Genomic DNA, 23,136 nt, shown 5'->3' with positions numbered 1-23,136 from the left:
CAGTGGATTGTATAAATACTTATCGATTTAGGGTCCCGATGACGATTACGGACCAGTAACTTTACCCATTTGGTCCCCCTATATGGGTTCATCCTATACATTATTAATAGCGAGACCATCAATGGGAAGCTTTCTTTTACATGTTTTTTGCCTCTATGTTTGTTTAGGATACACTTACTGTCTAACTTTTAAAACAATTAATAAATATGTTTTAATCTTTCAATACTTTAGTCTTCTTTTGACTATTTTCAAGAGTGCACCCACAAGAGAGTCTTCTTTCTTTTCATGTTCACTTACCTAGTACAATACTGACTCAGGGTGTACCACCAATAAAGAGATTAAGGATTTTACCTTTATATCTGTCTAATTTTGGTAACTTTATGCTGGTTAGCATAATATCTACGATCAGTGCGGTATTATTCCCCACAATTTTTATGTTCCATTATATCACAGACTGGCTTTGGGGCAGGTCCATATTTATGAATTCTGCATTGAATTTGCCATCTTCCATTATCTCTCTCCGGCAGCACTGCTACATACACCTAAACAACAGCTCCCATCTGAGTATAAGACTAACGTCCTATTCTGCCATACATATCTTGCATGGCAGTAAGCACATGCTAAATTAGGCAGACGCTCACACGTATCTTCCTATAACACGTTCTGGGGTAACCCATGTTTTACCCCTGGGCTTGAAAATTCAAATTTTTTTACTTGGAGAGATAAGGGGATTTCGGCCACAAGAGACATTTTTGACCCGGGAGGCAAACTTGTGTTGTCTTTTTCTGAACTCCAATCGAAATTTGGAGTCCCTAGCAGAGGTTTATGTATTTACAAATTAGACATTTTGTCGAGTCTCAACCGCCATCAATGCCATTAGAGGCCACCACAGACCCACTACATACGCTAATGGTGCTCACTAGAGTACCCATACCGCCTTCGATACTTTCGTTCCACCTTTAGCGTTTCTTTCAGAGATAATCTTTGGACGAAAGGGATATCTTCCTTCTTGCACGAAAGATATCCCCACTCTGGGACCTTGTGAGGATATATTAGACAATATTATACCCGCATTTCGTTACCTCCACTCAGCCTCCATACAGGAGGTCCATCTAAAGACCCTTCAAAGAGCCTACATAGCTCCTAATCAGAGAGCACACATGGTCCCAGAAGACACTGGCTGCTGTATTAAATGTAATATTTGCAGTGCTGATTTGTATCATAACCTTTGGGCCTGTAGAAAAATCTCTAGATTTTGGCTCAAGGTGGTTGCTTATATCAATCATACGTTTAAAATTCACGTAATTAAAAACCCGTTGGCACGTCTGCTCAATTTTAGAGAGTGGACGCTAGATTCGGAGAACATGAATATTGCTCCAGTGCTTTCAGTTATACTAAATTGCCAAGAAGCAAATTCTCACTCACTGGATTAAAAAAATCAACCCCCTCTCTGATGGCAGTTAAAAATATGGTTTTAAAAGTATTATACTTCGAAAGGTGAGCCTCTCTTCCGGATATTGAATCTGGGGTTCAGAGATTTGTTTAAAAAAAATGGGGAAAATATATAGTCTCGACTCAGATGTGCAAACACATATTTATATATTATTTGAGTCCACTTCATGGTACCTGGGTAGGCAAATTGATAAGAACCCTTGAGGGTATTGCCCTTTTTGTAGTATGATCGTGACGTATTAAGGATGGATTGTTGATTAACAATGGGAGGTCTCCCTTATGACCCATATTGAATTTTCATATAGGTTTCTGCTGTTCATACTGTGGGTTTTGTTTGACAGGGAAATTGCTTTGGATCTCATGACATGTCAGAATTACCTTGATTTTTCTCTCTTTCATTATCTATTTTTATTTTTTGTTTGGTCTCCCCCTTTCTTCCCCTATTCTCATTGCACTTCATTATGTGCCTTTTCATGGCTGGTGGAATTATATGCGCTGAGGACGTTTTCCTACCTCTACAAGCAGTTCTTTTTGTAATCTTTTAGGCCAGTGGTTCTCAACCCTGGTCCTCAAGTACCCCCAACAGCTCATGTTTTCCAGGTCTCATCAGATAATTGCAAGTGAAATAATTTGCTCCACCTGTGGGTCTTCTATAATGTGTCAGTGAGTAATGAATACACCTGATCAACTGCTAGGTGACCTGCAAAACATGAACTGTTGGGGGTACTTGAGGACTGAGGTTGAGAACCACTGCTTTAGGTTACCAATTTTTTGCCTTTGTGTTTCTTTTACCATTGTATACGCATACGGTGAGTCCAATTCCTATCTCTGTACAATTTTCTAAACTTCAATAAAATTGTTTATTGAAATAAAAATAAAATAACCAACAGATTTTCATGTATACACGACCCTAAATGGTAAACAATGTTTGTCAAAAGCCCCAATATTTTCCCAGCCTCATCTTCTGGCATGATAATGCTTGCAGATGCAGAATCTTCATATTGTTAGGCATTAGCTGGTAACGGCTTCCAGATCAGGTAAAGTACAGATTTCCAATCTATTGTATGACTGAGAAAATAAATCATTGTATGGACAAATAAAATGTAATTAAGAAACCAAAAGCGTATTTTGCTATTAAGTGGTCCTCCATGCTTAAATATAGATATCTACAGTACATGGCTTGTGTTAGCGTGTGAATGATAATGTTTTTGCAAAAGAATTATGTACTGTACTGTACTATACCTCTAGTATATAAAGAATCATATGGCAAGCGCTGTCTCAATTCAAGGATTTCAAGGGTTTTTTATGCTTTCATTTATTTATTGTGAGAGTGAACAAACACATGTTAAATCACCTATTGTGTTAATGTGACAAACAAACACAAGTACCAACATAGAACAAAAAACACATTCCTAATCATGTAATGCTTCAGTACTAAAAGGCGTAAACTGGCATATTAAAAAAAACAGTTCGTTTAGCAATCGCAGTTACGACTTATAGTCCAACAGCGCTTTCGGTATTCTGAGCAAAACATTGAATAAGTACTCCTGTGATGCAACTACTGATGATCTCTACAAAGTGCCACCCATTGATTAAAACAATGATGAGGTAGAATGAGTCCGGGAGCAGCATGTCAGCAGGTCCAATGACCGTCAATGCAGAGAATTCTTCAGCAGCAAGTGTGACAGCCGTGTGATATTCCAATCAGAAAAACAGCAGCCCTGGTTTTATCAATAAGGTAAAAATGAACTCCCAACTTCCCTACATCTAGTCCTCACACCCCATGGTTAGTGCCATTGTAAACCTGTGTAAGTAAGAAACAACTGCTCTGTCCTCCACAAAAGGATCAGCCACGTTCTAGTACCAAGATGACAGCGGAGCCTAGAAGAAAGAAAAAGTACATCTTTTGTAACATTAAGATAATTGTATTCTTAGCTAGCACGTACAATATCTATTTACCCATCATAATGAAGTTATAATAATGTCACATCTATTATGCTTCCAGAAAGGCAAGACAATTGACATGCCAAGTGATAATGCTGCTTTTGTTCTTAGGCTAATTCTGTAAACTTAAAAGGGAACAGACTTTCACCTGCCAGATACATCTCTACCCAAGTCATTGTAATGGGATAAGACAAGTTCCCTGAAAAAAAATAACTTATTATTCCTCCTAACATTCAGCAAAGTCAGGCATATACTTTACATGCATTATAGACAACTTTTACATCAGTTATACAGGCTTACCTTACTCAGAAAGAAGAAATATACCAAAAAACATCCATGTTTAATACTGGAAAATGTGTATGCAGTCTTTGTGTACACACCAGCTGATGCCTTACAATTGTGAACAGGCCAGGTACCTTTTTGAAGATAAAGAGGTACAGTCGTAGGCACTATTATACACACTGGTAGATGGAGTGGAGCAGGGTGACATACTGTTCACCAGCCAGTCAGTATGTAGGTACCAGATAGCAGTCAGGATGCTGAAACAGCGGTTATATCAGTAGGGAATTGCAGGTCTCAATGGAGCCAAGTGGAAGACTACAGTTTTCACTGTGGCACACTCGCATAGTCCCAAGATGACTCCTCATATGCTCAGTGGTGGCATTAGTGGCCATCTTGGTTCATGGAATGAAGCTTCCCTTGAGTACCACCAACATGGAGTCTGCACAGCAGCACACTGCACTTTCAAAAGATAATTCCCTTTAACAGTTGTACAATGGAATTGGTAATCAGTGAACCTCTAAACCAACCATCAGGTAGATGTATTAATCATGTAGCATAGAAAAATTTACTTACAATACAGAGGGTAGAAATTGCATTGGAACAATGGAGGCTGTGTCATCAACATAAAAGGACAGTTTTTAGGTAAGCACAGGCACAGCTAAGCTATACTTGAGTTCAGTTGTATTTATGAAGAATAAGAAGATAAATTAAAAGATAAAATCTCCTGTAGACCACACCTTAAGATTGTATAACTTATACCGTACACTAATGTGGGGTGGATAGATCAGGAAACTTGCCACAGCAGTCTGCATACCTATTCACAATGATCTGATGTGACGGATATAAATGTTATGGCTGAACTATTCTCCCTTCTGCATCTTTCTGCTACAGATGTGTCCTCTTACATCTTTGCTCTGTGCGTTACAAGTCACGTTACACAATGCGTGCGTGCCATGTGACTTGGTAGCGCAGAGTGTCTTTCATTGCCTTTTCTGTGAAAATGCGTCTTAGACGCAAAGTAATGTAACAGGATGCACAAGCAGCTTCTGCTGATTAAAATAATATGCAGAATGCCTATATTCTGTGTGTGACTGCAACTGTATTTGCATACAAAATGCTATGCTACAGTGTATTCATGGAAAACACTAACATGGCATTTCGGATGCAGATAGAGCCGTTATTATACACAGAAAATAGACATGCTGCATATCATTTCAATCAGCAGAAGATGCATGTGTGTCCTATATTACATTACTTTGTGTCCAAGGTGAATTTTTTGCCCAAAAAAAGGCTCTGCGCTACAGAGTCCCACCACGGCATTGCTTCAAGGGCTGTTTAGCGTGACTGCAGCAAGGATGCACATCTGTATGTACTGTATATCACAGTGATACAGAGGAGTGCAAAGTTTGTACCTGTAAGACTTGACGTACACCATTGACTTCAGAACAGTTTGTTCTTTATAAAGTACCATACAATTTTGATGAATATCTCCATACAAAACAACATTTTTAGTATGCAAAATAAACATTTAAAAAAATCAAATTGGTTCATAGTAATCTATTAATGTAAATTAAACCTACAGCTTAAATTAAAATTTGGGCTGCTAGAAGTCACTGTGCTATTCCAAACATATTTAGGCAATTCCCTTGCCATGCAATAATCAACATGCAGTACACAAGTAGAGTTTGGTTTCCTGCACCAGAAATAGACCAAAGTGAAAGATTAGAACGAATATATACCTTTAACTGGTGGCCGGGATCCCAGCTGTAATGATGCCAACAGTAGGATCCCAGCCACCAGTGTGCCGGCAGTGGGCGAGTGCTAGAAAGCCTATGGTGTCGGTATTCCGGCTGCATTTCCAAGCCTGTCGGGATTCCGTCAGCATTGTGACCGCTGGGATCCCGACAGGCGGTCTCGTGATTGCCTCCCGATTAAGGATTAGAACATCCCAAGTTCATCCTCATGCTCCACCTTCCCCATTATAAAATTTTCAACCCCCAGCCAATCCTGTCTGTTGTCCACCTCTCTAGTATGGTACGGTAGCTCTCACCAGCAGTGTCTTTCCTTCCTCTAGGCCCCCTGCCCTCACCTACTTGTACTCCTGGAAGCAGATCTTTACATCTGGAGATTGAATTTTTCATTTCTCATCTTGCATTGGATGTTTTAAAGATTCAGTCATTCTCTTGCTAATGTATGTATTTTTAAATAATGTAACTGGTATGGTTCCATGCTAATTAAGGTTCTGTATATTGCTGATTTTGTAGTGCTGCACAGGACCTGTGGCTCCTCAAACACTGGATGCGGCGGAGAAAATTGGGAAGAGTCTTCCATAACTAATTAGCATTTATGTAGCACCAGCTTATTCTGTTGAACTTTACAGCTGGGAATCTCTGCAAACGATAATTCAATGCACTTGTTTATTACTCTATAGCCTACAGATATCCCAGCTTTCTTGGATACAGATGAACTGATCAAGCACTTGCCACACTATGCACTAATTAACGTACTTCCTTTGAGTCACATCACACACAATTTGTAGTGTATGTATTCCATGGTCTTATTGGCTGATGTACTCCACAATCAGAAGAGTCTGGCACAGACATGAGTAGCATTTGAGAAGTTGCCTAAACCTCAATAAATGTTATTGAGCTGGCACAAGAATGTCACTCACAGCTTCGTAAAGTGCCATAAGCAATCCCGTGCAGAATGTAACAGCAACATGACTAGAGCTGAGGAATAGATCATTTTGTCTGCAATGCTTTCATAACCATTTCACTTCCTATCTATACCGCACTATTTTAAAAAGCATGACAAAGACAAACCCTTAAGAAAAAATTTGTGCCAACGTACCTAGAGGTCATCATCTCCTCTCATATAGTCTGGGGTACAAAATGTGCAGGTGGTGGTGCCGCAATGTAACTCACTTGGTGAATGTGACTGGGATTCACTGTATTATGTATCCGAGGTGAATTGTTGTAGGGGGGACTTATAGTATGCCATGGTCCTACATAATGATATGTAGGCACAACAGATACACACGAGTCAAAACCAGGTAAAGGAGGCTGGTTATATGGATCGGGTACCAAAGGGTAATACACTGGTCCAGCAGGGGGTGGCAGTGAATCCACATTTTGAAATGGGCCTGAAATAAAGCATAAAGTGTTATATTAATTCTATGCAAACATTAAAGAATAGATGTCATGGGAGAGATAGAATACACCCATAATATCCCTAGCAAAGCTCTACTTTCTCCCATGGAAAATATTTAAAAGCAAATCAATTCAGTCTATGAAGGGGGACAATCCTGCACCGCATATGGAGTTCATTGCTTGATCTTTCTGCTGTGCTCCAATTCTACTAACTAGGGCTATTCTATTAATCTAGGCCTCTATCCTGGTGTGTAAAGGTGTGTACACACGGTAAGATATTTTCTTCCGATTCTGACTATATAGTCAGAATCGGAAGAAAATATAGTGCAGATCGCAAGGTGACAGTCACCTTGCGATCCCGATCCGATGCGCGGCCCCGCGCGGTCGGCATCGGAAGAAAAAATAGGCTGTGCAGGCAAGTCAATCCTGACTATCTCTATAGAAGAGATAGTCAGGATTGAAATCGCACATAGCCAGCATCGCAAGCACAGTTATTATGTGCTTGCGATACTGGCTAAGTGCCGACCCGGCCCCCTGTCGCACGGTGAGAATCGGATAAGTCCGAATCTCACCGTGTGTATGCACCCTAAGATGCAATTCCACTCACAATGTTTCAGGGAGTAAATACTGAATAGGGTTCTATAAATATTTTACCACATTTAACACCTGAAAATGCTTACTTGCACCTCATGTCATCTGTCGCCCCTTCCCACTAGATTGTTAGCTCATCAAAGCAGGGCCCTCTTCCCTCTTGTTGTCAAAGCCCTCTTCTACCCACATTTCACTTACAGCTCTCTCCTACTCTGCGACCATCTTTACCCGCATATTCTCCTGCTGGTGCAGGCTCATCTCTCTCTAAGGCCGCCAGACCCTAGTAGTACACTGATAACTGTCTCGCTGCTTACATCTAAGCTGTGTTGTGTATTGAGAATTGTGGTGCTCTGAGTTACCTGTACTCGATTTTTGTTATTTTTACTGTAATGTTAAGTTCTGTCTCCCTGTACTGTTCTATTGTATGCCCTTTGTACGGCGCTGCGAAACACTTGTGGCGCCTTATAAATATATGTAGTAAATGTATTAAAATAATAATAGGATTTTAATACCTACCGGTAAATCCTTTTCTCTTAGTCCGTAGAGGATGCTGGGGATGCTTCAAGAACCATGGGCTATAGACGGGATCCGCAGGAGACATGGGCACACTATAAGACTTTGAATGGGTGTGAACGGGCTCCTGCCTCTATTCCCCTCCTCCAGACTCCAGTTATAGGAACTGTGCCCAGGGAGACGGACATTTCGAGGAAAAGGATTTATATAATTATTTTAAACTAAGGTGAGATACATACCAGCTCACACCTCCAACACGCCATACAACATGGCATTCAACAAACAACGCATGCAACGGCATGACCAACCACAGTCACAGATTGACTGAACTCAACGCAACATGAGCGTAACTTATAACCAAACTGCAGATACAGCCTGCACTGGGACGGGTGCCCAGCATCCTCTACGGACTAAGAGAAAAGGATTTACCGGTAGGTATTAAAATCCTATTTTCTCATACGTCCTAGAGGATGCTGGGGATGCTTCAAGAACCATGGGGTTTATACCAAAGCTCTAGAACGGGCGGGAGAGTGCGGATGACTCTGCAGCACCGATTGACCAAACAAGAGGTCCTCCTCAGCCAGGGTATCAAACTTGTAAAACCTCGCAAAGGTGTTTGAACCCGACCAAGTAGCAGCTCGGCAAAGTTGTAATGCCGAGACTCCCCGGGCAGCCGCCCAGGTTGAGCCCACCCTTCCTGGTAGAATGGGCTTTTACCGATTTCGGTAACAGCATTCCTGCCGTAGAATGAGCCTGCTGAATCGTATTACAAATCCAGCGTGCAATAGTCTGCTTAGAAGCAGGAGCACCAATCTTGTTGGGAGCCCACAAGACAAACAGAGCCTCTGTTTTCCTAATCTGAGCCGTTCTGGCGACATAGATCTTCAAAGCTCTGACCACATCGAGAGACTTTAAATCCGCCAAGGCATCAGTAGCCACTGGCACCACAATAGTCTGGTTCACGTGAAATGATGAAACCACTTTCGGTAGAAATTGCTGACGAGTTATCAACTCCGCTCTATCAGCATGGAGAATTAAATAGGGGCTTTTGTGAGACAAAGCCGCCAACTCAGACACTCGCCTTGCGGACGCCAAGGCCAACAACATGACTACTTTCCAAGTAAGGAATTTTAACTCAACCTTGCGCAAAGGTTCAAACCAATGCGACTGCAGGAACTGCAACACCACATTAAGATCCCACGGTGCCACAGGAGGCACAAATGGAGGTTGGATGTGTAGCATGCCTTTCACGAAGGTCTGAACTTCTGGAAGGGAGGCCAATTCTTTCTGAAAAAAGATTGACAAGGCCAAAATCTGTACTTTAATAGGTCCTAACTTTAGGCCCGCATCCACACCTGCTTGTAGAAAATGGAGAAAACGCCCCAGGTGAAATTCTTCCGTAGGAGCCTTCTTGGATTCACACCAAGACACATATTTTCTCCAAATACGGTGGTAATGTTTTGACGTTACTTCTTTTCTAGCCTGAAGAAGTGTGGGGATGACTTCACTGGGAATACCCTTTCGGGCTAGGATTTGGCGTTCAACCGCCTCGCCGTCATACGCAGCCGCTGTAAGTCCTGATACACGCACGGCCCCTGTTGCAACAGGTCCTCCCGAAGAGGAAGAGGCCAGGGATCTTCTATGAGCAACTCCTGAAGATCTGGATACCAGGCCATTCTTGGCCAATCCGGAACAATGAGTATTGCCTGAACCCTTGTTGTTCTTATAATTTTTATCACCTTTGGAATGAGTGGAAGTGGAGGAAACACACATACTGATGGAAACACCCACGGTGTCACTAGAGCGTCCACCGCTATCGCTTGAGGGTCCCTTGACCTGGAACAATATCTCTGGTTTCTTGTTGAGGCGGGACGCCATCATGTCTACTTGAGGAACTCCCCAACGACTTGTCACTTCTGCAAAGACCTCTCGATGAAGACCCCACTCTCCTGGATGGAGATCGTGTCTGCTGAGGAAGTCTGCTTCCCAGTTGTCCACTCCTGGAATGAAGACCGCTGACCGAGCACTGGCATGTCTTTCCGCCCAGCGAAGAATCTTCGTGGCCTAGGCCATCGCCGCCCTGCTCCTTGTTCCACCCTGGCTGTTTATGTATGCCACTGCTGTCACGTTGTCTAACTGAATAAAGACAGGCAGACCTCGAAGAAGATGTTCTGCTTGCAGGATGCCGCTGTAAATGGCCCTTAATTCCAGAAGGTTTGTGTGTAGACAAGCTTCCTGGATTGACCACTTTCCCTGAAAGTTTCTTCCCTGTGTGACTGCTCCCCAGCCTCGGAGGCTTGCATCTGTGGTCACCAGGATCCAATCCTGAATCCCGAACCTGCGTCCCTCCAGAAGGTGAGAATTGTGCAGCCACCACAGAAGGGAGATTCTGGTCCTGGGAGACAGAATTATTTCCCAGTGCATGTCCAGGTGAGACCCGGACCACTTGTCCAACAGGTCCCACTGAAACACCCTGGCATGGAACCTGCCATACGGAATGGCCTCGTAAGCCGCCACCATCTTCCCCAGCAACCGAGTGCATTGAAGAACTGACACCCTTGCTGGTTTCAGAATCTGTTTTACCATGTTCTGCAATTCTGTATCCAGAATCATACCCAGGAACGACAGCCGTGTCGTCGGATCCAACTGTGATTTTGGAAAATTTAGGAGCCAACCATGTTGTTGCAGAATTGCCAGTGAAAGGGCAACATTTTTCAGCAATTGCTCCTTGGATCTCGCCTTTATGAGGAGATCGTCCAAGTATGGGATAATTGCGATTCCCTGCTTGCGCAGGAGAACCATCATTTCCGCCATAACCTTGGTGAAAATCCTCGGAGCCGTGAACAGACCAAACAGCAACGTCTGAAATTGGTAATGACAATCCTGAACAGCAAATCTCAGGTAAGCCTGATGTGGAGGATATATGGGGACATGGAAGTAGGCATCCTTTATGTCGACTGACACCATAAAATCCCCCTCCTCCAGACTGGAGATCACTGCTCGGAGAGATTCCATCTTGAATTAGAATTTTTTTTTAGAAATAAATTGAGGGATTTTAGGTTCAGAATCGGTCTGACTGAGCCATCCGGCTTCGGGACCACGAACAGGCTTGAATAAAAGCCTTCCCCCTGTTGTGACGGGGGCACTGTGACAATTACTTGATTTTTGACACAACTTTAGTATCGCAGCGCTTACTACCTCCATTTCTAGAACAGAAGCTGGCAAGGCCGATTTGAAAAATCGGTGAGGTGGCACGTCTTGAAACTCCAACCTGTACCCTTGGGTTACTATTTCTACTATCCAAGGATCCAGGTTTGAGTGCACCCAGACCTGACTGAAGAGTTGGAGACGTGCCCCCACCGGTGCGGACTCCCGCAGAGGAGCCCCAGTGTCATGCGGTGGATTTGGTAGAAGCTGGAGAGGACTTCTGCTCTTGGGAACTTGCCACAGCCCGTGACCTTTTTCCCCTTCCTCTTCCCCTCGCAGCAAAGAAGGAGGACCCTCGTCCTTTTTTTTAATTTATTGGGCCGAAAGGACTTCATCTGATAGTGAGGCGTTTTCTTCTGCTGTGCAGGAACATAAGGTAAAAAATGAAGACTTACCCGCGGTAGCGGTAGACACCAGGTCAGTGAGGCCGTCACCAAACAAGACTCTACCGTTAAACAGTAGAGACTCCATCGCCTTCTCAGAGTCAGCATTCCATTGATGAATCCACAATGCTCTTCTTGCTGAGACTGCCATGGCATTGGCCCTTGATCCCAAAAGGCCAATATCCCTTACAGCTTCTTTTAAATATGCTGCAGCGTCCCTGATATGACCCAGAGTCAAAAGCACGTTATCCCTGTCTAGGGTATCTACCTAAGATGACAAGTTATCTGCCCACTTTTCAATAGCGCTACTCACCCATGCCGAAGCCACGGCAGGCCTGGAGTAGCGACCCTGTAGTGACATAAATGGATTTTAGTGTATTTTCCTGCTTACGATCAGCAGGATCCTTTAGGGCTGCCGTGTCAGGAGACGGAAGCGCCACCTTTTTGGATAGACGCGATAAAGCTTTGTCTACCGTGGGGGTTGACTCCCACCTTTCCCGGTCTCCAAATGGAAACAGATATGTCACTGGAATTCTTTTGGGAACCTGTATCATCTTGTCAGGATTTTCCCAAGCCTTTTCAAAAAGCGCGTTCAGTTCATGAGGGGGAAGAAACGTTACCTCAGGTTTCTGTCCTTTAAACATACAGACCCTTGTATCAGGAACAGCAGGGTCCTCTGTTAAATGCAACACTTCTTTTATCGCCACAATCATGTACTGAATACTCTTAGCCAGTTTTGGATTTAGTCTGGCATCACTATAGTCGACACTGGAATCAGAGTCCGTGTCAGTATCTTTATCAGCTATCTGGGTAAATGCACGTTTCTGTGACCCCGAAGGGGTCTGCGCTTTTGACAAAGCATCCTTCATGGATTTCCTCCATGTCTGGTTTTTAGACTCAGATTTATCAAATCTCTTAGTCAACTGAGTCTCATTTGCATTTAAAAACACTCAACATATTTACCCAATCATCCGTCGGCGGTGCCGACACAGTCGCCCTCACAGTACTTTCTGTCCCCACTCCAGCCTCCTCCTGGGAAGAGCACTCAGTCTCAGACATGTCGACACACACGTACCGATACCCACAACCACACTGGGGCTATAGGAGACAGACCCACAACAAAGCCTGTAAGAGAGAGACAGAGGGAGTTCTGCCAGCTCACAACCCAGCGCCTACCCCGAGGAAAAAGACTGCCCAGACCTGTTAGCGCTTTTTATATATATCAAATTGCACCAAATCACTTGTGCCCCCCCCCCCCCCCCCCCCGTTTTGCACCCTGTTACATGTACAGCAGTGTGGAGGTCAGGGCCAGCGTCTGTGATGAAAAAATGGCGCTGGTCAGAGCTGTGTGGGCTAAGCCCCGCCCACTACATGGCGCGCTTCAGTCCCGCTTAAATTTATATTTATACTGGCGGGGTTCCCTTAACTAGTGCCTAGGCACTGTTTTTTTTTTACTTATGCCAGTGCTGTTTGAGGTTTGAGGGTGCTCCCCCTGCGCCCTGCAGTGCCGTGTTACGTGTGGGAGCATGGCGTGCAGCGCGCCCGCTGCGCAGTACCTCAAACGCAGTCTTCTGCCGTCACTGAAGTCTTCAGATCTTCTCATACTCACTCGGCTTCTTTCTTCTGAGGGGGGTCACGGCGCGGCTCCGGGAAAAAGCAGCAAGGCGCACCAAGTGATCGAACCCTCTGGAGCTAATGGTGTCCAGTAGCATAAGAAGCGGAGCCCTTGAACTAGGAAGAAGTAGGTCTGCTTCTCTCCCCTCACTCCCACGAAGCAGGGAGCCTGTTGCCAGCAGGTCTCCCTGAAAATAATAAACCTAACAAAAGTCTTTTTCTGAGAAACTCTGGAGAGCTTCTCAGTGTGCATCCAGTCTCACTGGGCACAGAATCTAACTGGAGTCTGGAGGAGAGGCATAGAGGGAGGAGCCAGTTCACACCCATTCAAAGTCTTATAGTGTGCCCATGTCTCCTGCGGATCCCGTCTATACCCCATGGTTCTTGAAGCATCCCCAGCATCCTCTAGGACGTATGAGAAAATAGGGTGCGAGTTGTGGGACTTTGGACGTGAATGCCTTGTATATGATTGCCACTTTAAAAATGCAGGCGTTCTCGCACGAAGTCCTGCACATTATTACATTTACCCCCTAAAAGGAAGAATATGATGGCAATTGCGGTCTGAGCAATAATCATGCAGTATACACTAGTTTCTGAGATTGTTAAAAAATTGTTGAAATTTCATATCAAAGTGGCGAAAACACTGGAGCTTAACACCTTAAAACAAACTGTGTTAGAATAAGCTGTGAGAATTGACAAAACTGTTTACAGGCTAAGCATATCAAGGCAAAACATGGTACTCCAAAAGCACAAGTGAGAGTGTGTTGCAGGAATAAACAGTTTTTCAATACTTTCGGTTAAATTAAATGTATAACTTTCTATACATAAACTAGAACATTCAGTTGAACAATCTATAGTCATACTAGTGTTCAGAATTGTGTGGGATGAGACTGCAGAGAGAGAGAGAGACGCTGTACGGGCTGAGAATGGAGAGAGAGAGAGACGCTGTACGGGCTGAGACTGGAGAAACGCCGTGCGGGCTGAGACTGGAGAGAGAGATAGACGCTGTATGGGCTGGGGCTGAGACTGGAGAAAGACGCTGTGCGAGCTGAGACTGGAGAAAGAGAGAGACACATACACGCTGTACGGGCTGGGGCTGAGACTGGAGAGAGAAAGACACGCTGTACGGGCTGGGGCTGAGACTGGAGAGAGAGACGCTGTGCGGGCTGAGAATGGAGAGAGAGACGCTGTACGGGCTGGGGCCGAGACTGGAGAGAGACGCTGTGCGAGCTGAGACTGGAGAGAGAGAGAGAGAGAGAGAGAGACACATGCTGTACGGGCTGGGGCTGAGACTGGAGAGAGAGAGAGAGAGAGACACGCACGCTGTACGGGCTGGGGCTGAGACTGGAGAGAGAGAGAGACACACACGCTGTACGGGCTGGGGCTGAGACTGGAGAGAGAGAGACGCTGTACGGGCTGGGGCTGAGACTGGAGAGAGAGAGACGCTGTACGGGCTGGGGCTGAGACTGGAGAGAGAGACGCTGTGCGGGCTGAGAATGGAGAGAGAGACGCTGTACGGGCTGGGGCCGAGACTGGAGAAACGCTGTGCGGGCTGAGACTGGAGAGAGAGAGAGACGTTGTATGGGCTGGGGCTGAGACTGGAGAGAGACGCTGTGCGAGCTGAGACTGGAGAGAGAGAGACACACGCTGTACGGGCTGGGGGGCTGAGACTGGAGAGAGAGAGAGAGACGCTGTACGGGCTGGGGCTGAGACTGGAGAGAGAGAGAGACACGCTGTACGGGCTGGGGCTGAGACGAGAGAGAGAGACACGCTGTATGGGCTGGGGCTGAGACTGGAGAGAGAGAGAGAGAGAGAGACACGCTGTATGGGTTGGGGCTGAGACTGGAGAGACGCTGTGCGGGCTGAGACTGGGACACAAGGGAGATGAGGCTATGTGGCACAGCACAATGGGGGAAGGGTAATACAGCACTACTTGGCCACTTCCCTTTTCATGTACCTGTGCAAAGGACCACATCTAGTGTGTGTGTGTGTGTGTGTGTGGGGGGGGGGGGGGTTTGGAGGACACACAAAGTCTTGCCTGGGACACCAAATTGATCAGGGCTGGTCCTTGTAACATCAACAAAAGCTGAGCACTATTCTTTTAGAAGAAAAGCACAATCTTCCTTTTGATGACCCATTAACTAAACACTGTTTTGCTTCAGATGCATCTTTAATGCAATCTTTAAAATGTTATCTTGCTAAGTGAACACTTACAAGTATTAAGTGTACCTACCGCCAGCTTCTAGTGCCACTGGTCTGCTATCATTGTACACTGTAGGCACGTTTTGGTCAACTATAGGTACTGGTTCTGGAAAGCCTTGGAAAGGCTCAATATGTGGTGGTGTTGGTACCGGTTGCACATAGACCAAGGAGTGCCATAAACTTTGATGATAACACTAAAAAAAAAAAGCAAAAAAAAAAAGCAGCAATGTTTAGGAGGATATTCACAAACCTTGTTTTGATACAGTAAATCAGGCATGTCCAAACTGCGGCCCTCCAGCTGTTGTGAAACTACATATCCCAGCATGCCCTGACACAGTTTTGCTGTCAGAGAATGCTAAAGCTGTGTCAGGGCATACTGGGATGTGTAGTTTCTCAACAGCTGGAGGGCCGCAGTTTGGACATGCCTGCAGTAAATACTCAGAAAAGGAAGGTACCGTATATAAAACAAAATAGACTGTAGTTAAAACATTTGAAATACACACCTAATTTAAATGCACACATTTCCAATCATTTTCACATAAATATGCTTAATGCAAAAGTAGCAACATACTGTCTTAAGTGTAATACATGTCGTTTTGGTTGAGAGTAAATCTGTTAATACACTTACATGCTATTAACGGAAGGCAGACTCAACAGCAGTCCCTTCACGACACATGAATAACTTAACAAGCGCGCTGTGGCACACTAATGAGAATAAATAGTAGTACACGGTTTTAAGATACTGCAACAGGATCCTAGGAAACTGCCTAATTGTAACCTTAAAATTACCTGACTTACACAGTAATTCAAGATAGCAGCAGCATTTTATTTCAGGAATATAAACAATGCTTTTACACATAAAGACCCAGATCTGTTTCATGCCACAACTTGTTTTGTGGATAAGTAGCTGTTATTGTTGCTTTACCCCAGAACTTTTTTGGCTAATCCAGACTTTAAGCAGTTTAGTCATTGCTAGTTCAAACTCTGAATTGCAAGTCATTTTCTTTCCCCATCTACAGATATGTTCTATTATATCCTGCCTCAATATGCCACGTAGCGGAAGATGCCTGGTGGGAGTGAGCTGACAGGTCCCGTTTAACTCTGTTAGGCTCGGCATTTTTTTTTTGCCAAAAATGCATCTTATTTGCATAAACGATGCAAATAGAACTCACAGGCAGACTCAGCTGCTTAAAATTATAAGCAGCATGCCAACATTCTGTGCGTGTCTGCGGCTGTAATTGCATACAAAATGGTATGTTACAGTGTTTCCTAGGAAAATATTGTAAGGTACCATTTCATATGCAGATACAACCACGGTCGCACACACAATAAAGACATGCTGCCGATCATTTTATTCGGCAGAATCTGCTTGTATGTCTTATTCGCATTGTTTATCGAATAAGACGCATTTTAATGGAGAAAGTCACATGTAAATATGCTCTGTGCTACAGAGTCACTCCTCTGCATGACGTGACTAGGACTGTTTAACGTGCAGGGAGGCTAGCTGTGAGTGAACACATCTGTATACACCATTTGAAATAGTGATAAATGACTTACAGTATATAAACCATGTAGATTTCACGGTTTATTCTTCTATCTTGTTTATATTATACAACGCATAATAGCCTTCATTGTTCAAGCATCAACATGCATGGGTGTGGTGCATAATGTTATAAGGGGCACCCCTGTGTGTGGCGCATATATTGTAAGGGGCATTATGGTGTGTTGCTTATTGTGAAAGGGGCATTACAGTGTGTGGTATATTGTGTAAGGGACATTAATATAAGGAGGTAAAATTACACAAAAGGATGGGGGGCCCCACACCGGTATCTTGCCTAGGGCCCCATGAAGGCTAAATCTGGTTCTTTTATCATGTAATTCTTTACTTTAGAATTCTTAATCTTGCACAGCAAAAATGAATTAGTCTAGCAATCAGTAATTCCACATGTTCTCAAAAATGTGCATTGAAGTCCGGTCTAGGGCAAAATGCTAAATTTGGGTGTGTTGGATACAGCTGCTGAAAATCCATTACAAGTAATTCTACTCTTCCATACAGATGTGTCCTTATAAACCTTCAGTATCTTCAAATCACTCCAAATAGTCCAATTTGGCACACCACAGACTGCAACTTTTTATACAATATGCCTCTTAATCTGCTACTTTTGTGACTAAAAAAATACTAATCCTAAGTACAGTACTTATTAACTACTTAGCACAGTACTAGCAAATTTAAGATGCAAAATTACAGAAAAAGTACTCAAGTATGGGAATCGCTAGTCTTGCCAGGAATCTCATGCTATATACCATAAAAAGGACAGGTTTAGGAGACACGTGTATTATGGGTGGCTTAACGCCCCTACAAAACAAAGGAACGCCATAATGTATAGTAACATATACAGCAATAAAGTGACATACGTACAGTGCCATGTACAATATTGACAATTTTGAAGTAGTGAGGTTTCAGATGACATTTTATATATTTTATAATCTGAAAGGGAACTTACTTGCAGTCCCAAGTTAAAATAATACTGTAGAACTTTTGTGTCTGAAAAGCAAAATGAAGCAAATTAAAAACAGACAGACATACTCTTAAACAGTCTTTTTAATTCTAATGGTAACTTTTCCCCTGCAAAGGCACTCCACTTTACAGCCTTCATTGTCCCTCAAGTGCTACTTCTGGTTTGCAGAGTTGAAGACAAAATGGGAGCTATTTATGATGATTAAAGTATTCTGGAAATGGTCAAAGGAGTGTTTAATATAAAAATAAATCTTCCATATTTTAGAAGGGTTAAAAAAAAGAAAAAACACAAGTCTAAATGTAATTTGCAAGATGAATTAAGGTGCATTTAGATTGTATGAATAAGAATAACATGAAAAACAAAATGTGTATGTTTAAATATCCCTGCATTTCCCAATCATGAATAAAAGCCGCTAAAAGGATTCTCCTTGGCATTGTCACCCCTCTTACCTCTAGGCAGATCATTGCCACTTGGGTCACAGGAATAAGGCGGAGGTGGCAGAGGAACGGTGCAATCTCCCATCTCACCAGAACCAGGTGGAGCTGATGAAACATGTACATACCATAAGTACATATACATGCTGTTGTCATTTAGTAATAGTGGAGTACATTACATTCCAAATAATTCACTGCTAAACCAGTAAATGCATCATATAGGCCAACAATTCTATCTATTTAAACCAGGTATGTTGTTACCAGCAGATTGTGTGGGGTTCACTACGATCTGCCGGCGGTCGGGCTCCCGGCGACCAGCATACCGGCGCCGGGAGCCCGACCGCCAGCTTACCGACAGTGTGGCGAGCGCAAATGAGCCCCTTGCGGGCGCGCCACGCTATTTTATTCTCCCTCCAGGGGGGTCGTGGACCCCCACGAGGGAGAATAAGTGTCGGTATGCCGGCGCCGGTATACTGTGCGCCAGGATCCCAAGAGCCGGCATACTGAAGACCACCCTTGTGTGTGCAATGGATAAAACCTATGCTAAATTGGAGGGGGATGGTTTTTCTCATCATAGGGACTTAGGGGTTTATTTACTAAAGGGGGGTAACACTAGAGAGATGTGTGTTGAGCGATCTATCACAGAACGCTCAGCACACATCTCTCCCCCCGCTCAGCACGATGTGTGCTGAGTGAGGGGGGCCGCTCACTTCACACAGCACTGAGGTGAGCGACCCGAAAGATTGAGCCTGCATGCAGGCTCAATCTAGCACCGGCGATAGCGATGCGCTATCGCTGGGGGACACACACAAGAGATCTGTGCTTAAAATATAAGCAATCTGGTCAGATTGCTTAGATTTTAAGCAGGGATCTCTCTATGTGTACCCCCCTTAAGCCTCAGATGGAGATAAAGTGAATGGAGATAAAGTCCCAGCCAACCAGCTCCTTTCATTTTTCAAACACAGCCTGTGGCATATTTGTTAGGAGCTGATTGGCTGGGACTTCATCTACATCCACTTTATCTCCGTCCAATGCTTAGTAAATAGACCCCTTAATTGGGTATTGGGAGGACAGTTATTGCAGAGTCAGATTATCATCAACTTATTTATAAAGGTGCCACAACATCATACAAGCAAGTAAACAAAATTCAGTTCAATTACAGAGTACCAGAGTGTAACCACAGTATAACCATCCTTCAAGATGTCACCAATACAGGCTGGTCATACAGATTTGTCCTCACTCATCTTGGCTACAGAAATGCAAAAACAGCTCCTCTTCGCATGCCTGGTCGTGTGAGAATCTTTTAGCGTCAGACGTCTTTTGCCAAAAATGCTTCTTAGTCGCAATGCAATGTGATTGCACAAGGAGATTGTGCCGAATACAGAGATTTATGGTAGACTTACCATGGTAAAAATCTTTCTGCGAGGTACACTGGGTTCCACAGGGAATACATCAGGGTGTAGAGATGGATCTTGATCCAGAGGCACCAACAGGCTAAAGCTTTAGACTGTCCCAGAATGCATTGCGGGGCCTCCTCTATAACCCACCTCCAGGCACTGTGAGCTCAGTTTTGTTAACCAGTCCAATGCAGAAGCAGGTAAAAGCAGGCAGATGTTTGTCACATAGAACCACGTTCTCACGACAGGAGAAGGGACTAGCAGCTAATACCATACAAACACAAAAGAAGCTAAGTGCGTCAGGGTGGGCGCCCTGTGGAACCCAGTGTACCTTGCAGAAAGATTTAACCATGGTAAGTTTACCATAAATCTACTTTTCTGCAGCAGGGTACACTGTGTTCCACAGGGAATACATCAGGGATGTCCTAAAGCAGTTCCTCAAGGGAGGAGACGCACCTTAGCGGATATTAGAACCCGGCGACCAAAGGAAGCATCCTGGGAGGCGGAAGTATCAAAGGCACTGAGGATCATGTAGCCGCCTTGCACAATTGTTCTGTGGATGCGCCACGACGGGCCGCTCAAGAGGGTCCAACAGACGGAGTAGAATGGGCTTTAGCAGCAGGAACTGGGAGTCCAGTCTGCGCATAAGCTTGTGCAATCACCATTCTAATCCATCTGGCCAAGATTTGCTTATTCGCAGGCCAGCCACGTTTGTGGAAACTAAACAGTACAAAGAGGGTATCTGACCTCCTGATAGAGGCAGTCCTCGCCACATATATACAGAGAGACCGTACCACATCCAAAGACCGTTCTGTGGAGGACAATTCGGAAGAGATGAAGGCTGGAACCACAATCTCTTGATGAAGGTGAAAAGATGATACCACCATAGGTAAATAACCAGGGCGAGTTCTAAGAACTGCTCGGTCACGATGAAATATCTGTAGAGGGCAGGAATGAGATTGAGCGTACTCTACCATGTCGAAAGCAGATACCATGAGGCCTAGTACTTGCATCGCCGAGTGTATCGACACTCTTGGGCGGGAGAGGAAGTATATGATCCTGTCCTGAAGTTTCAGGACTTTCTCTGGAGACAGAAACAATCTTTGGCTGTGTGTGTCCAGCAGTGCCCCCAGGTGCACCATGCTCCGAGCAGGGACCAGCGAGGACTTCTTACAGTTGACGAGCCACCAGTGTGCTTGTAGGAAGCGTACCGTCGGTTGCAGATGACTGAGGAGGACATCTTGGGAGTTCGCCAGGATCAGCAAATCGTCTAGATACGGCAGGATCCTGATACCCTGACGACGCAGATGAGCCGTCATCACGGCCATAACCTTGGTGAAGATCCGAGGGGCCGTGGCCAGTCCAAACAGCAGAGCCTGGAATTGATAATGAAGGTTGCCAATAGCAAACTGCAGATATTGCTGATGCGATATGGCAATAGGTATATGCAGATAAGCATCTTGTATATCCAGAGATACCGTATAGCCTCAAAGTTCCATGGTCAGTACAATTGAGCGCAGTGTTTCCATACGGAACGTGGACACTCACAAACTTGTTCAGTGATTTTAGGTTGAGAATAGGCCGGAAAGACCCATCAGGTTTCGGGACTAGAAACAGGGTTGAGTAGTGTCCTGTGCCTCTCTGGAACAGAGGTACCGGCACTACCACTCTTGTATCCATGAGGGAATACACAACCATCTGTAGAGCTTGCGCCTTTAACGGATCTAAAGAGATAACCGTTGTGCAGAACTGGCGAGGGTGACGTCTCTTGAAAGAAACTGCAAACCCGTGAGAGACAACTGCTCGCATCCATGCATCTGAAGTGGTCATTAACCAGACCTGGATGAATCGTAGATGTCGGCCCCCCACTCTTGGATCCCCCATGGGGAGGCCTGTCCAGTCATGCAGCAGGCTCGTCATGAGAAGCAGGCTGACGAGCAGCCCAAGATTGTTAGGCCTTGGGCTTAGTGGTTGTTGGGAGCACGAGACAATCTCGGGTATGCCTGACCTTCGCTTTCCCTTAAGGCCAAAAGCAGGTAAATGTGGTACCTTTTGCCCTCTGTGCAGAAGGAGTAGCATTTGGGAAAAAGGCAGTCATAGTAGCTGCCAATTCAGATCCAATTTTTAATTAGGTCTTTCCCAGTAAAGGGGAATACCTCCAACGACTTCTGGAGTCCAGGTCCACCTCCCATGACCTCAACCACAGAATACAGTGAGCCAGGACAGACGTATTCGACGTCTTGGCAGCCAACACACCCGCCTCAGGGGAAGCCTCCTGGTACAGAAAAAGGTGGCGATGGTATTGTGAGACAGGGAATGTCTGGCATTGTCAGATATATCCTCGGGTAGCTCTTCCTCTAATGCCTGATCCAGTCATCAATATATTTTGCAGCCCCAAGAGGACGCAATCGTGGTCTATGTACAACACCCGTAAGGGAGTAATAGACTTCAGGCATCCCTCCAAACGCTTATTTGCCGGTTCCTACAGTGAGGGGACAGTGGTGAGAGGCAGCGTGGATGACACCCGATGGGTGACACGTGTTATACAACTCTGCAGGGGGAGGATATCGAGCTAATGCCCATTGTAAACAGGGGGAAATGTCTTCCCTGGATTAGACCAGGGGTCTTGTCTGATGTACACTTAATGGTCAGATTGTGCTAACAGTTTTAATTTATTTATTATTATTTATGAGCAGTTTCTTATATAGCGCAGCATATTCCGTTGCGCTTTACAATTAGAACAACAGTTATAGAACAAAACTGGGCAAAGACAGACAGAGGTAGGAAAGCCCTGCTCGCAAGCTTACAATCTATAGGGAAATAGGCAATGATACACAAGGATAGATGCGACCTGTTACATAATGGTTCCCCAGATTGCTAGGTTCTTAGTGGGTTGTATGATATGATCACCCAGCAATGTTGGAAGACAAAATGTGAGGTTATGGGGACTGTGCAGAGGGGATGTAACTGGATAGGGAAGCAATGAAGGTTGTGTGTGTGGGTCAGGAATTTGGTAGGCTTGTCTGAAGAGATGAGTTTTCAGGGAACGTTTAAAGGTTTGGAGACTAGTGGAGAGTCTTATTGTGCGTGGGAGGACATTCCACAGAGTGGGTGAAGCCCGGGTAAAGTCCTGTAATTTTGAGTGGGAACAGGTAATACATCTGGATGAGAGACGCAGATCTTGTGCAGAGCGGAGGGGTCTGGTAGGGAAATATTTTGAGATGAGTGAGGAGATGTATGATAGTGCAGTTTGGTTAATAGCCTTGTATGTAAGTAAAAGTATTTTATATTTGACACGGTAGAACACCGGTAACCAATGGAGGGACTGACAGAGCGGATCAGCAGATGAAGAACGTCTGGCGAGGAAGATTAGCCTCGCAGCTACATTTAAACTGGATTGAAGTGGTGAGAGCCTATGTTTGGGAAGACCAGTAAGGAGACTATTACAA

At 44.6% G+C, this 23,136-nt stretch overlaps 1 protein-coding gene across 3 annotated transcripts in view; it reads right to left on the bottom strand.

Annotated features, from left to right (window-relative positions):
• Positions 1-2,744: 2,744 nt before the first annotated feature.
• The window catches only part of LOC134948996 (putative bifunctional UDP-N-acetylglucosamine transferase and deubiquitinase ALG13), a 479,197-nt gene continuing 458,805 nt past the window's right edge, over positions 2,745-23,136 (bottom strand). For all 3 annotated transcript variants that reach the window (XM_063937323.1, XM_063937325.1, XM_063937324.1), the window contains 5 exons: positions 18,306-18,398; positions 17,842-17,882; positions 15,369-15,531; positions 6,529-6,820; positions 2,745-3,333 (listed from right to left, as the gene is read on the bottom strand). In XM_063937323.1, coding sequence (XP_063793393.1) covers positions 6,549-6,820; positions 15,369-15,531; positions 17,842-17,882; positions 18,306-18,398 — 569 coding nt within the window. In that variant the 3' untranslated portion in view covers positions 2,745-3,333; positions 6,529-6,548. The remainder of the gene's footprint in view (positions 3,334-6,528; positions 6,821-15,368; positions 15,532-17,841; positions 17,883-18,305; positions 18,399-23,136) is intronic.

The sequence above is a fragment of the Pseudophryne corroboree genome, chromosome 8 (genome assembly GCF_028390025.1).
Source record: "Pseudophryne corroboree isolate aPseCor3 chromosome 8, aPseCor3.hap2, whole genome shotgun sequence".
NCBI lineage: Eukaryota > Metazoa > Chordata > Amphibia > Anura > Myobatrachidae > Pseudophryne > Pseudophryne corroboree.
The sequence above is the reverse complement of the archived record's forward strand: the minus strand, read 5'-3'. Positions and strand labels throughout refer to the sequence as shown.